Raw genomic sequence first — 14,945 nt, forward strand, 5'->3', positions numbered from 1 at the left:
TTTCACAGCGCTTAGACCATCTTGTAACAAAAGTCCGGGTAGCTACCATATATTTTGCGGCCTGATCTGTACTCCTAAGGGTCCAGGATGCTTTGTCAGGGTGTATGCTTTAAACCGTTTTTTATAAATGGCACTCATCGTTAAATTTGCTTAAATATGCAATTACTTTCGCAAAAATAACTAAAACGTTTATTTCTCAAACATGCGACTGAAAAAGGACAACCTACTGATGTATTCAATCTTAAGTCGCATTTATACAAAAGACGTAATTACTGTTCGTTTTTTAGTGAACACACTGTAAAAGAAGAGATGGCGTCCATTTTTTTATTAATGTTCTTCCAGTAAATAAGCTACATATCGAAAGCTCATATTCAATACCGTCTATCTGCAACTTTAACAAAAACTCACTGATGTTGATTCTGACTTTGCAATTGCAGAGTAAATTCTTCTGTCAAGCGTTATACAAGGTCAGCATTAACATTACCGATAATAGTTAAATCTTAGGTGGATTTTTATATCAGAATCTCATTTTTGTGAAAAGTGCAGATAGAGGGTATTGAATATAAGCCCTCGATATGTAAAGCCCAGCCCAGGTAAATTAATCGAGCCTTAACTTTTTCATATCAAATAACGTACATTAAACAAACTTTACCAAATTATAAATTTAAGATATTCCCTTTTCATGCAAAGTACGGATTTTAAAGTTGTAAATATTAAGAAGCTCGTTTAATATAAACATATTTGCAATTGCAAAACATGCTTGGTACTAAAACCTTTATGACCCATTTGCATAAAAGAAAAGCTGTCGTATATAACACACGCAAGCACGATATAAGAAGTCTCACGCACTGCACGCTGCATCTGTTGACCTGTTAAGCACATGAAAGAAAAGAAAAAAAAAAAAGCAAAATGTCCTTTTAAATAAATATTTTGTTATTTTCTGCGTCATCCTGTTTAACGCTTTGTGTGGAAAGTAGGTGACGCGATAGCACATAAAAGGCAATGCGAGGTGTTGCTGTCAACGCGTTTGCCTGGCTGAACGGATTCTGCACATATGTACATATGTACATACATATATACATACATAAATATGTATACACATTTTAATGAATGCAGAAATTTTATAGGGAAAGGAATGACATTTTCGCTTTGGGGCGATATTTGCAACATCTAGACAAGCTGCTTTGCTTTAGTTTCAACTGTATAGTCAAGGAAAATTACTGAATGTAGGAAGGCTGTTATATATTATGTCACCTTAAATGCAAAAACAACGTAACACACATCGTCGCTGAAATGCAAAAAGGCGTAGCTAATGAAAAATTCAAAATTCACTTTTTGATTGATCGCTTTATGAAAAAAAAATATAAAAATTATTTGTCACGACTTTTTACATTTCAGTGATGATGTTTATTACGCCCATTTGCATTTTCGGCGACGATATGTATTTTTTTTATAAAAGTCTAGCTAATTACATAACAAACACCATTTAAATCCACATTTCAAATTTTTACAAAAATTATCAGATTTTGGTATAATAAAGTGCCAGTCTTAAGTGACTAGAAAATAACGTTGATTTTTGGAATTTTTTTGTTTACGGTGTCACGCATTTTTTTCCATATATATAAGTAAAAAAGCCTAGTACCGCCAACAAAAAAAAAACATGAAACTTGCATTTTATTGTACTAAAATTTAATGAAAGGTTTATGAATTCGACTAAAAGTTGCCTCTAAGGTCGTCACGTGTAAACAGCTTTTAATCAAGTTTATAATAAACGAGTTTATAATCAAGAGTGCAAGTTTTTTTTTAACAAAATATCAATTTAGAATTTTTACAATTAGGCATTCCATAACGCCAAAAAATTACTCATCAGTTAAAAATTGAAAGAGCAAAGTGACAGTTCAATGCAAGAGAGACGTTCATTTTGTTCTGGAAAAATGTTTGCCAAAAAAATTTTATCTCACGACAACATAATATGATATATTATGATATATTATATATTATGATTTCGTAAATAAACAAAGTTAAATTTTTGGAATTTTATCGTGTTTTAGTTTCTACAAAAAATGTTACCTTTTCATTTTTTTTACATGCTTTTTGACTGCCTACTATGTGACTTTATGATATCCGCTCACTAATTTTCACTTACAGAAATGTTTCGGCCGAACATTGGACGTCCATTTTCCTGTTTTTCTTTTCGACTTTTCAATAATGCCCGAAGAGGTCGCCTCAATCGGCCTTGTTGAAATGGAATATGCCACTTATAAATTAATGATTTTCTTGGACGAAATTTCACGCAGGCAGATGAAGTCTTTTACATACATTCACATGGGGCCATTCACGTGCGATACCAAAAGGGTTGCTTAAGCAGCTAAAAGGAAATTTTACCCGAGTTGAGCGTTCTTTTGTCGCTTTTTTACCAAAAAAGTTCACCTATAGAAATCATTTAAGCCGGATTCAGAGCGCGCTAAACTAAATAGTCGCGGCGCTCCGTTTGTTCGCACGAATTAAAGCATCATACCGTGATACCAAATTTTTAGAAAATGATTATTAAAACTCGCTATATTTGACGTTTGTGTATCTATCGATTTGAAATAATTCACACAACAAAATACAAAGCTATTCATAAGAATTTAAGTTTAACAACGCTTCTTAATACATACTTACACATTGCAAACAAAACTAAAGGTGTTCAAACGTTTTCTTATGGGAATCGATAGGGTGTTTTGTTTTTTTCAAATGAACAAGTTTTGTTATAAAATTTGAATTTTTTATTTTTGTTTTAAGACAGTTTTGTATACTTGTGTAAATATCTAAGGAAGTTTCAGATTCCAACACCAAGTACTTCCAAAATTATAACAATATTATGGTGATGAACACGGTTAGCGCAGAAAAATCCCCTTTTCATTAATTTCTATGTAAAAAGATGTGTTTGAGATGACTTAAAACAATATCAAAAATAACCATCATTGAGAAAATTATAAATAAATTCTCGTTTCGAATTTTCGCGTACTTCTTTATTCGTCTATATTTTATGTATGTACTTATGTAATTGTTAAAGAATCGAATTGTGGGGCGAGGTAAAAAGTGTTTGACTAAAAATAATAGAAGCATTAAGTTCTTTTTCCACCAAGTAGTTTGCCAACGACAGTTAGGACTGCGATACCAGAAGTAGCCAAATAGAGCGTACTAAAGGCAAAAATACCAAGAAGCCCACGTATTCACATATTTCTTGAGATTTATTTTCTGAATGCAATAAATCAACTTGCACATGTGTATTTATTTATATACATACATACATATTTCTTAACCATTAAATATTTGTAGATATTGTACACATTTAGGATTCAAGGCACAAATGGCATGGCCGGAATATATCGCAACGCCTTCACTGTAGCACTATTCGGATTGGCAAGATCCTTCATTATACCCTGTATGCGCGATACTACGTCGCTACGTTGCACATCACCGCGATCTATCATGCGCTTGAAAAGCGTATACAATTGGCGCTCCGCCGATGCGCTAGACAATTCATGTAGATCCATCAACAGCTGCTCGGAGTAACCCTCGTATTTGCTGAGGTTAGCCGCCTTAGCATCTCGTTTCAATAAATCGTAAACAAGTAAGAACTCCACATACGGTTTGGTGGGCGGCACGCGCTTTTTCCCCGCCGTCGACGTACTCGACCAACGATCCAACGCATTGTCGCTATCGAATGTGGCGCGACCGTAGTTGTCGTCGTAGAGGCGTAAGAAGTTGTCCAATGACTCAACGTCGTTGGTGAATTCATCGTGCTCTGTCTCCGTTTGTATGTCGCGTATCAGCGCCAGCGTTAACTTATCAAAACCCTCTGTATTGTCGCCAATCTCATCGAAAAGTTCATAGCCCATACGCTGCTTCGGTAGCGGCTTGATAAGCGGCGATATTAACGGTGCGAAAAGTCCGGGTTTGTGCGACGGCGTTGGCGGCTCCACAGGCTTGGCCGTAGTGGTGGTTGTGGTGGGATGCCACCAAACGGGTGGTTGCCACCAACCAGACGCAGGAGTACTCACGTTTGTTGGTGGTTTAGTAGTGGACACCGGAGCACTGGAGGACGTTGAAAGCCATGATGATGGTCGAGGTGTAGACAACACGCTGACGTTAGGAAGAGGCGTTGGCGTTGGCGTAGGTGAGGCATTGAAGACACTAGTCAATTCGTCATCACTCACACTGAACGGTGGTTCGACGGTGGTGGTCGATAGTGGCTCATATTGCAGATAGTCGATGTAGTAGGCGAGCGCTTGCATGGAAGCAGGCAAATAACTGGTCAGCAAATTGGGAGCTGCGCATATGCATGGCACAACAAAGGCGTAGTAGGTGGCAAAAAGCAAGCACAGCGTTTCACTGCAATATAGCTTTTGCAAAACCATGCTCAATGTAGTTCAATAGAATATTTTTTTCGTTTAATTTCGACAATTTTTTGTCATCTTTATTGGAAACTGCAATGATTCCTGCAACTTAAGAACTTAATATAGGCGTAATTTTGGGAAAAAAATCAAACTTAATACAGCGCGTCCGTAAAAGTCTTGTAGTCGAAAGCAGTTTAAGAAGTAGACTGAGCGCTGATCTTGCCCATTTGACGCACAAACGCAGGTAAAATGCGCCATTGACGACCTCTTCTGAGACAACTACTTGTATTGAGGTGCGCGTTAATACATTCATACACACACATATATTTATTTAGTAGTGTATTAATTTAGTGGAGGTTGGGTGCAGATGAGAAAGGCGAATTTTTGATAATTTTTTGTTTTTTTTTTGTTTTTTTTCTGTGCTGTTTCTCTTAGAAAGTACACAAAGGCCACTACAATCAGCTTATTAACTGACCAAACCAGTTTTGTTGATTTTTAAAAGTTCATTCAAAGGTTGGCGTTGAAAAGGGTTCGGTTGGTTTCTTTACAGTTATGAAAAATTTGTCTGAAAACATTCAAAAGTATTTCAATTTTTTTCAATTACGATATTTACATACATAAAGTAAAATAAAAAGTTAATGGATATATTTAAATTTTCAATCACATTAAAATGAGCGAATAAAGGACCGACCATAAGAACGCAAGTATGATTGAATAAATAAATTTCAACTACAACAAAATCGTATTACATACTATGTACATACTTTAAACGAGCAATTCTTGTGTATACATTAGGGTGGTCCTTAAATGCAGGAAGCAAATTATTACATCAAATTTCCTAATCCTTAAGCCCTACGTCGATGCTACTATAGTCAAAGATATCACATATAATAAATATTGGTCCCCATTGGAGACGGTTAAGGCGTGTCGCACAGGGGGCAAAAGTTCAGATTCCTCTATGGAGACTCAAAAAATTTAAATTATTATTTTTTTTTCATCTAATACCCAAAATCGATACTGCCACAGTTGAAGATGTCACATATAAATTTCTTCCCGATTGAAGTGATATCTTTGATTATGGTAGTATCGATTTTTGGTATTCCGGGGGCGTATTCTTGTATTCGTATGAATCGAAAATCATGAAATTTTCCATTTTTTGCATTTTTGTAGTGTGCGTGCAATTGATGTCACTGTGTGCGTGCGAACAAGTCCCCTGAGGGAAAGATTGGTCCAATTGCTCGAAAAATATAGTCGTAGGTATAGTAGTTTTGTAACTAGACCAACGATAGTCCCCAAACATTTAATATGAATATGACGCGCAGTCGCCCGCCGGGCAGACGCTGTCCAGCTGTGCTATAGAGGCATCTGTATTTTGCCGCGTGAGCGACATGCCTTAACCGTGAGACTGAAAAAAATCGTTGATTTGATTTTTAATGACCACCCTAATATACATACACTTGGAGTGCAATGTTACAGTGGGACCGCTATAATCAATCCCGACTCTTGTGTCCACGTTCGCGCACTCTGGGTGACGTGAGCAACACATGTGCGAGATGCGGTAACCAATTTGAGTGGAGCCTTGGGCCGGTGTGGCCACTCCGACTTATTTGGTTTAATGGCTTACTGAAGTCTATTCACCAGTAGGTGGGACTGCAAGCAGGCGTCTGTATTCGCTATATAAACGTGTATTTGGTTTAGAAGCCACCCCCCGCTGCAATGGGTTGTGCGCTGGGCTTGCGACCCTTATCGTAAAATCAAAGAAACGTGCTTCTATCCAACTACTGGATGTCATAGGAAAATACCCAGGCTGACAACACCGCAGTTCAGGCAATGCGATGGACGGGGCATGACAGCAAAAAATTTGCAGCATGTGAGATCCACTACAGCAGTCATGAGACGGCGCCCATACAAATATACCCTGCAGAAATGACGAAACGCGCGATAATTGAGCGATACCCGGGAAAACGGAGGAAAGAGAAACGCCTTTTCAAGAGAAAGAAAAGAGAAGCAGCAGAAAGGCGTGAGTGCGAAGAGCTTGAGATGATAGCCGACAGGAATACGGCCTAAAAATTCTACCAGGCAGCAAGCAAATGGTTTTAAGACCGCTGCCAGCTCCAGCGAGGATAAGATGGAAATCTGGTAACAGATGTCCAGAGTACACTTGAGATATGGAAGGAGCACTCTCAACGCTTATGAATGGTGACACAGGCAACGCGTTTGAGGAAGGAGAACCCGAACCAATGTATAGGGACGAAGCTCTACTCGACCAAGACGAGGTGAGAGAAGCAATAAGGCCACTTAATAACAGCAAGGCGTACAAGGTTCCGTCTACGATACTATGTGACCGCATGAAGCCCTTCATGAATAGGGCTGCCAGATGTCCCAGTTTTCCCGGACATGTCCCGGTTTAGAATTACTTATAAATACCGTGCCGTACAAAATTTTTGGCTCGGAGACTCTTTCATCTGATCACACTTTCTAATCAGATCTTTCAGAAAAATATTGAAAATGTAGCTTTTGAGCCAATTAGTAAAGTGCAAGTCTGAAGTTACCAGAAAATTTCGTTGATTTTTTTGCAATTATTTATTTTTTGCTGACAGTGTCTTCCACATACAAAAAAATGTCGAACATAGTTCGTATAGAAGAAACTCTCAATAAAACAATACCAAAAATCAACTAGGTTTTTATGGGCTGCAAAACTTCATTTTCAAAATTAAAAAAAAAGTCTGAATAGAAAGTTGCGAATTTGTATGCAAATTTATTGCATTTTCCAGAGTTTTGCACAAAGTTTAGAAATTTTATTTTTATGTTTTCTGATGTATTTAGTATAAACTGTATTTTTATAAGGAACAAAAAAGGTAGATGCATTGTGAAAAATTCTCTATGCTTTAGTTGTGATAAATTGTTTTGTTTTGCTGGTGTACGTTGTAATGATCTCATGATTTCATGTTTTTATGTTTTTGTTTTTGTTTGTCAAAATAAAATTTTACTACATCCTTTCGTACGTAATTTTTGTCGAAACGAAAGGGAAGGGAGCGTGAGGCCTAAATTAATTTTAATCTCTTCAATAACTTCAATGCCTTCCCGTAGAGAAAAGCCATTTGTTTTAAATTTTTGTATCCAAACAGAAATGCAAGTGAAGTTACGGTTTAATAAAAACCAAATCTGTTTTTATGTTATTATTTGTAAACCTTTCTTTAGTTCGACAAAAAATAAACACTCAAGACATTATCAAGAAAAATTTTTTGAGCCAAACTTTCTTATGCACTACGAAGTTCTTAAGAAATTTCTGCTATGGTTTGCTAAAGTTTGGTTGTGAAGAGTACAAGGCACCTTTGTTTTCAACAAAAATATATCGTCGGTGATACTTGAAAACGTTGTATGTCACTTATTACCTCTGATGCTTTATTGATCTTTTATCTGTATTTGATCGTATCTGGCAAAAGTTAATTTTCATTACCCAAAGGTAGATAGTTTTGTCACTCGTTTATTAGGGTGTAACGATTTGCAGATGCATTCCGGTGCAAGTAAGAGACCATTTAAGTGTCAAAAGTAGACCGTTTTGCGGTATCGCCGACGATATGCCCGGTTCCATTATTTAGGAAGGAAAAAGTGAGACAACAGCACACATACGAAATAATAGCAATTTATTTCTTGTCCGTACTTAGCTTTATACTACCCTATACTGGTTAACACTAACACTTTAGTTTAGATTCTACCAAACTTAACTAAAAGAACTCAGTATGGATATTTTCGATAAGGGTTGCCACGTTTTTTTTGTTTTTTTTTTGTAATACAAATTTGTATCTTATTAATTTCAACGAACATTTATATGTTTATATGTACATACATACCTATTTATAAATTAAAGCCATCTAAATTACATTTGATCTCTTATTTGATTTTTAAAAACAGGGACCGAAAATAGCCATTAAATACCAAGATATATATTTTTAGATCCTTGCAAGATCATTATTTTTTATTGAAATTTTTTCGATAAAAAATAAACCTTAAATTTTCATTTTATTTTTTCGGTCAAATGTAATCGAAGTTTGTGATGTTTAATTTTATGATGAAAAATAATCGTTTTTTTTTTCAAATTTTTTTCAATCATTAACAAAATAACCTTAAATTTTCATTTTATTTTTAAGGTCAAATGTAGTCGAAGTTTGTGATGTTTAATTTTATGATGAAAAATAATCGTTTTTTTTTCTAATTTTTTTCAATCATCTTGGCCGTAACGCTCGTATATTAAAAAAAAAAAATCCGTGTCGCAGTATCTCTCTTAAAAAATAAAAGCATTTTTTACAGTACAGTATTTTTTATAGTTTTTCGATTAAATACAAAAAAAAAAAATAATATACGATCTAACAAAAGCCATGTAAGTCCAAATTTCTAACTTTGTACAGCAATTAGACAATTACACTCGGGGGTTTGCCATTGCCTGCGGATGAGCGACTGCTATTAGAAAAAAACTTTTTTTTCTGATGTTGGGTTGAACCGGCTTGAACCCAGGACCTGTGGAATGGTAGTGCGCCCTACTGCTAACCACTACACCACAGCGGCCACCAGATCGGAAATATAGAAATCCAATTTTAATGGTTAAATTATGGTTTTTAATAAAAATATCATAGCCGTAGCGGTGTTTGCCCTCCGAGCAAAGCTCGGTCACTCAGGTATTAAAAATTGACAAAACAATAAATTTCCAAAACAACAATAGCGTAATTCATGAAAATATGGTTCATTCTATAATAGGTTTGTTCCACAAGCTACTTGTAGAAAAACTCGAGCAAAGTTCAAACTGTCAGTGTATATCAAATAAACTCTAAAACTTACGTGTGGAACGCATATGTGTAACTCGAAGTGACTTTGAGTAGCTTGTGGAACAAACCTAATGTGCCCCATATTGATCAAAGTTTCCCACTTTATATAAAGTTCAAAAAAATTCAAAACATTAGTCATTTTTTTTATTCAAAATTTCTAGAAAATTTTTGAGTATGTAGTTTTTTATAGGCCATACAATTTTACTCTAATGAAGTGCAAGTTTCAAAAGGCTAAAAACCGTGTTGGTCTTTGAGCATTTTTTTTAGACTGCCTTTGCAATTTACAAAAACTGGCGTTGAATTTTTTAAATTTTGTTGGGGATTTGCTAAAATTTATGGGCTATAAAACTGCTTACTCAAAACTTTTCTAGAAATTCTGCATAAAAAGTTTAAAATTTTGATGAAAATTTTAGCATTTTCTTTAACTTTATATAAAGTGTGAAATTTTGATCTATGTGGTTTATATTATAGAATGAACTATTTTTTCATAAATAATTGATGCAAAAAATTTTTCATAAAAATAATTGTGATTATTATATTTGAACAAGGTGTGCACTTTCATTTGTCGCCTAGTGTATATTATGTCGAATTTCCCTTTAGACAATGAAATGAAAAAAAACTACCACTGAGAACGATGCATGTGGAAACAGACTTATTAGACTATTATATTTAACCGACTTCCAAAAAAGGAGGATGTTATCAGATCGCCGAAATATATATACATATCAATTTTTTTTTATCGATAATTCTTTCTACATCGGAAAGGTAGTGTCTCAAAGGTGGTCATACTAATCTGGTTTAGATCCGATCATTGGATCATGAAAAAATTAACGGCACTCCTAAATTTGTATATGAGAATTGAAGTCAGTTTTGTTTTTGCTTAAAAATTACTTGTTAACTATTGAATTCGGACTTTTTTAATAACCAAGTTTGTTATTAAAAGTTTTGACATTAAATGCCCAGTGGAAGTTCGCCATAACGTTTATTTATTTCGATACTTTTTATAAATGGGTAAATTTTACTTTATTATTGCAATGGGCCCGGATTACATGTTTGCAAATCTTCTCACAATTTTTTGTAATGAGCGAATCTAGCCGGGTGTTATCTAATGTTCGACAGTTGACTTTGAGATTACTTTATTGAAAATGACCCCACAATTATAATAAAACATTCACGAGGAACCAGGCACAAAACAACGCGTCTGGAAAACAACACTCAGATTACATGCCGTCCATTGTACTGTTTTCATGCCCTTTTTGATCTGTTTTGAATCTGCACGATTTACAAATAAACCTAAGCAAATTGTTGGATATCAAAGAGCGTGTTTACATTGGTTTAACCAATTTTTTTTTGTTTTTATTTTGCTCAGCATTGTGTGTACATATACAGCCTAATTCTTAATACTACCGGGGAGTTCGTTCTCCGGGAATTAGTTTCTCCCGAAAAAGAAACCCTTCAATAATTAACTACCAGGGAGTAGAATTTTCCCTGAAAACTTGGAAGGAGGGAATACGAACTTCGAAGAAGCTGTTTTAAAATTTTTTGAGAGCTCAACTCCGCCATTTAATATAAAAATTCCCCAGGGAATATACAAATACAAAAACCCAAATCCCAAGTCTAGGGTAATTATACGGTCAAAAATATTTCACTAGGGCTGTTCAAAATGTGGAAATGGTTTTGAATTTGCAGCTGGCGATGCATTTGCAAATTTCATGCTTGCTGCCATGGCGAAATGTGTGCACTTTATTGTTGTGAATTGGCAAATGCATCCAATATGCAAATGCAAGAGCATATGCACAAGATCCTGAACATCCCTAGTGATTTCGAGAAACAAATTATGTCCATCAAAATATTGATTGAATTATTTTGCTGGTAAATATGTATGCATATTATGGTCACTTATGAGGTGCATGTGTGATTTGCTACCTACAATATCTAAAAAATGTGCACGGTTTGAAATAATGATTAACCAGTTGTTTACCATGTACCTACGAGTATGAGAGTTCTACTGCTAGTATAGTTCAGCATTAATAAACATACATACAATCAAACCAGTCAGTCCTACACTACGCAAAAAAAAACCCGTGCACACCCTCATTCCACGCCAGTTGAAGTTTTAATGAGTAGGGCTCGTGGAGGCGGTAAGCTTTTATTCTTTTACAGATCACGATGGGAGGTATCGAAATATGAACATACATATACATATATGCTTATTCTGCCTATTGCACTAAAAATAAAATATTTACGTCATTTTGAGGTAATATTAACATAACTTTAAAATGTGTACCAAAGAAAAATTCTTTTATTTGAGACCATCTGCGAATTGAACAATCCGACAGAGGGTCAATAGGTTTGCAAACATAGGTAAATATAAATTAAGTAAATGTACATATATTCAATGACATCGAATAAATAGCGTTTGAATTCGACTTACCTAGCAAATGGCTCTTCTCGATTATATTGGATATGCAATTGGTAAACTTTCAAGAGCTTCTCATTTGTTGAAGATGTAATGTAAGACCTGCCAGCACGGCATTATTTTATTATTATTTTTAGTATTTGCTCCTTTCTATGTAGTAAAAATATATCACCACACTTTGCAGTAACTTAATCTTCGAGTGAAAACTGTTAGTTTCAATGAAATTGAAGTTTTACCTAAGTTTTAATTAAATTTTCCACATTTTATGACCTACACAAATAACAATAGCAAAACGACAGGCGCATGATTAGGTTGGCAGCAATGTTTGTTGACATTTTCGAAAGGAGTTGCCAAGCGAAGAATTACAGTTTCGATAACTACACAAATATCTATATAGTTATTTATTTATGTAATAACAAAGATTTAATATTCTTAGAATAAGATTAAATGTTAAATATGATATGCTCTACGGAATTTTTTTTTATAACATTATTTTTTATCACTGCAATTATTTTATATCAATGCAAAGACCGCAGGTTGTGTAAACGGTTAAAAAGGCGGAGTTTCCAATCCGCCCTATACTTTTTATCTATCTACTTTATACTTTTTCTACAACTTTACTTTTTCTATCTACTTTATACTTTTTACCTACGTTCTTTGGTTGTGAGTTTTGTACTCGGTGCACAATGCATTTCCTCACAGTGAAGTTTTGATTTCATAAGGTCTTCAATAAAATTATCGTGCACCTTATCGCTCGAATGGTACTAAGAAATGCAGCTCTACTTTTTTCAGCTGATTAAAAGGGCTACCACTTTTCGCGGATTATGTTTTCCTCAGTAATAAAATTACCACTCAAATCGCTTCTTCGAAGTTTATTTTTTGTAATTTTTAATTCTTTTATAAGCAGGGGCCAGTAAATTATCCATATAATTAGTTTTTTTGTTTTTTTCCGGTTTTGTTATATTACTTCATTTACATTTTGTTTTTTACATTTTACATTCTACATTTTAGTTTTTTATTTTTTAAATCCAGTTTTGAGAGCGTGGCAATATTCCTTGAAAAGATTTGTTCAGTTTTTTTTCCTTTTGATAAGGCAGAAAAATTGCATTAGAAAAATACGCATCCCAGTTTAAAATTAACCAAAATGAATTTAATTACATCCATAAAGTTGTATGTGGAGAAAATGTGTAACGAATCGGGACCAGGAATGAAGACGATATTGCTAGACAAAGATACAGTATGTACATGTATTTATTTCTTGATTTATAAAAACTTGCATATGCTTAATTAAGATGAATATTACCTGCAGACCAGTATTATATCAATGGCATTCAGCCAATCGGATATGCTACAACGGGAAGTGTACTTGTTTGAGCGGTTAGATTCAGGGCGTTCCAATGAGCGTATGAAGAACCTTAAATGCATCGTATTCATTAGGCCCACTAAACAAAATGTGCAACTTCTGGCTGATGAGCTCCGTAGCCCAAAGTATGGCTCATATTTTATTTGTAAGTAAACAATTTATAGCTTCCAAGGGAAAAACTTAAAATTTGATTTGTAAGATTTCAGTAACATCATTCCGCGGACCGATATCAAATACCTAGCGGAATGCGATGAAAGTGAGTCAGTACGCGAGGTGAAAGAAGTATACGCTGACTATCTTTGCGTCAATCCGAATTTGTTTTCGCTCAATATAAACTGCAGCATGTATCGTCTTAATTGGTTGCCTGAGGCACTCGGCCGCACTGTACAGGGCGTATTGGCTGTGTTACTATCGCTGAAGCTCAATCCGGTTATCCGCTATCGTGCCGGCTCGGCAGTGGCGCAAACTTTAGCAAAACAAATATACGAACAAATTTGCAAAGAGTCAAGCCTTTTCGACTTCTCGCGTACTCATGAGAATGGCGCGGCTCCGCCGCTGCTGCTTATACTCGACCGACGTGACGATCCGGTTACGCCCTTGTTGCATCAGTGGACGTATCAGGCAATGGTGCATGAACTTTTATGCATACACAATAATCGTGTTGACCTCTCCAACACACCTGGCATACCGAAGGACTATAAGGAGTTAGTTTTGTCTGGTGATCAGGACGAGTTTTATGGAAAAAATATGTACGCCAACTTTGGTGAAATCGGCTCGACAATCAAAAATTTAATGGAGGAATTCCAACGGAAAGCTAAAGATCAGAAGAAAGTTGAAAGTATTGCTGATATGAAAAATTTCATTGAAACGTATCCCCAATTCAAAAAAATGTCGGGCACTGTGCAAAAACATCTTTGCATAATGGGTGAGTTATCATCGCTTACTTCGAAGCGCAATCTCTTTGAGGTATCCGAGTTGGAACAGGAAATTGCGTGCAAAGCAGAACATTCAGCACAGCTACAGCGTATACGCAAAATTATAGCCGATGAACGCATTTCGGTGGACGATGCCATCAAATTAGTTGCGCTCTATGCGCTGCGATATGAGCGGCATGCCAATTGCGATACGTGCAGCTTGTTGCAAATTATCAAAACGCGTGGTGGACGCACAGCCATTGTGCCCAGTTTAATTGAGTATGCAGGCACTCACATGCGACAAGGAGAGATTTTTAATTTAGTACGCATTTCCGATGCAGTCAAGCTGACGCGTAATTTAATAAAGGTTTGAAAAATAATTAAGGAACGAAGGAAATTGATTAAAAAGTNAAACGTATCCCCAATTCAAAAAAATGTCGGGCACTGTGCAAAAACATCTTTGCATAATGGGTGAGTTATCATCGCTTACTTCGAAGCGCAATCTCTTTGAGGTATCCGAGTTGGAACAGGAAATTGCGTGCAAAGCAGAACATTCAGCACAGCTACAGCGTATACGCAAAATTATAGCTGATGAACGCATTTCGGTGGACGATGCCATCAAATTAGTTGCGCTCTATGCGCTGCGATATGAGCGGCATGCAAATTGCGATACGTCCAGCTTGTTGCAAATTATCAAAACGCGTGGTGGACGCACGGCCATTGTGCCCAGTTTAATTGAGTATGCAGGCACTCACATGCGACAAGGAGAGATTTTTAATTTAGTACGCATTTCCGATGCAGTCAAGTTGACGCGTAATTTAATAAAGGTTTGAAAAATAATTAAGGAACGAAGAAAATTGATTAAAAAATATACATATATATTTTGCAGGGACTTAAAGGCGTCGAAAATGTTTTTACACAACACACTCCGCTACTCAAAGAAACATTAGAGGAAGTGTTTAAAGGTCGTGAACTAGATCCTATGTATCCAGCGATTAACTCTGAGCTTGTGCCATTCCGACGTCCGCCGCAAGAGGTGGT

The 14,945-nt window shown here is 35.7% G+C and overlaps 2 protein-coding genes across 4 annotated transcripts in view; one reads left to right on the forward strand and one right to left on the reverse strand.

Moving 5' to 3' along the window:
* Positions 1–2,153: 2,153 nt before the first annotated feature.
* ImpE3 (Ecdysone-inducible gene E3) lies at positions 2,154–4,663 on the reverse strand. Its single transcript, XM_017633613.1, has one exon. It carries the CDS (start codon positions 4,404–4,406, stop codon positions 3,345–3,347), a length of 1,062 nt encoding a protein of 353 aa, XP_017489102.1. The 5' UTR covers positions 4,407–4,663; the 3' UTR covers positions 2,154–3,344.
* A 7,738-nt stretch (positions 4,664–12,401) lies between these two features.
* Vps45 (vacuolar protein sorting 45) overlaps positions 12,402–14,945 on the forward strand; it is a 3,886-nt gene continuing 1,342 nt past the window's right edge. Inside the window, exons 1-5 of one of the 3 annotated variants that reach the window (XM_017633609.1) lie at positions 12,402–12,864; positions 12,937–13,135; positions 13,190–13,915; positions 14,376–14,731; positions 14,794–14,945. In XM_017633609.1, the coding sequence (XP_017489098.1) occupies positions 12,772–12,864; positions 12,937–13,135; positions 13,190–13,915; positions 14,376–14,731; positions 14,794–14,945 (1,526 nt within the window). In that variant the 5' untranslated portion in view covers positions 12,402–12,771. Of the gene's footprint in view, positions 12,865–12,936; positions 13,136–13,189; positions 14,272–14,375; positions 14,732–14,793 lie in introns of all 3 variants that reach the window. The other 2 variants (XM_017633611.1, XM_017633610.1) reach the window with 2 other exon arrangements.

This window comes from Rhagoletis zephyria, unplaced genomic scaffold (assembly GCF_001687245.7).
Source record: "Rhagoletis zephyria isolate East Lansing unplaced genomic scaffold, Rhagoletis_zephyria_1.1 Rzeph_scaffold_11962, whole genome shotgun sequence".
Taxonomy (NCBI): Eukaryota; Metazoa; Arthropoda; class Insecta; order Diptera; family Tephritidae; genus Rhagoletis; species Rhagoletis zephyria.

Excerpts from the sequence above, each read along its gene's own strand:
- ImpE3 (XM_017633613.1), bottom strand. The coding sequence starts at position 4,406 with ATGGTTTTGCAAAAGCTATATTGCAGTGAAACGCTGTGCTTGCTTTTT.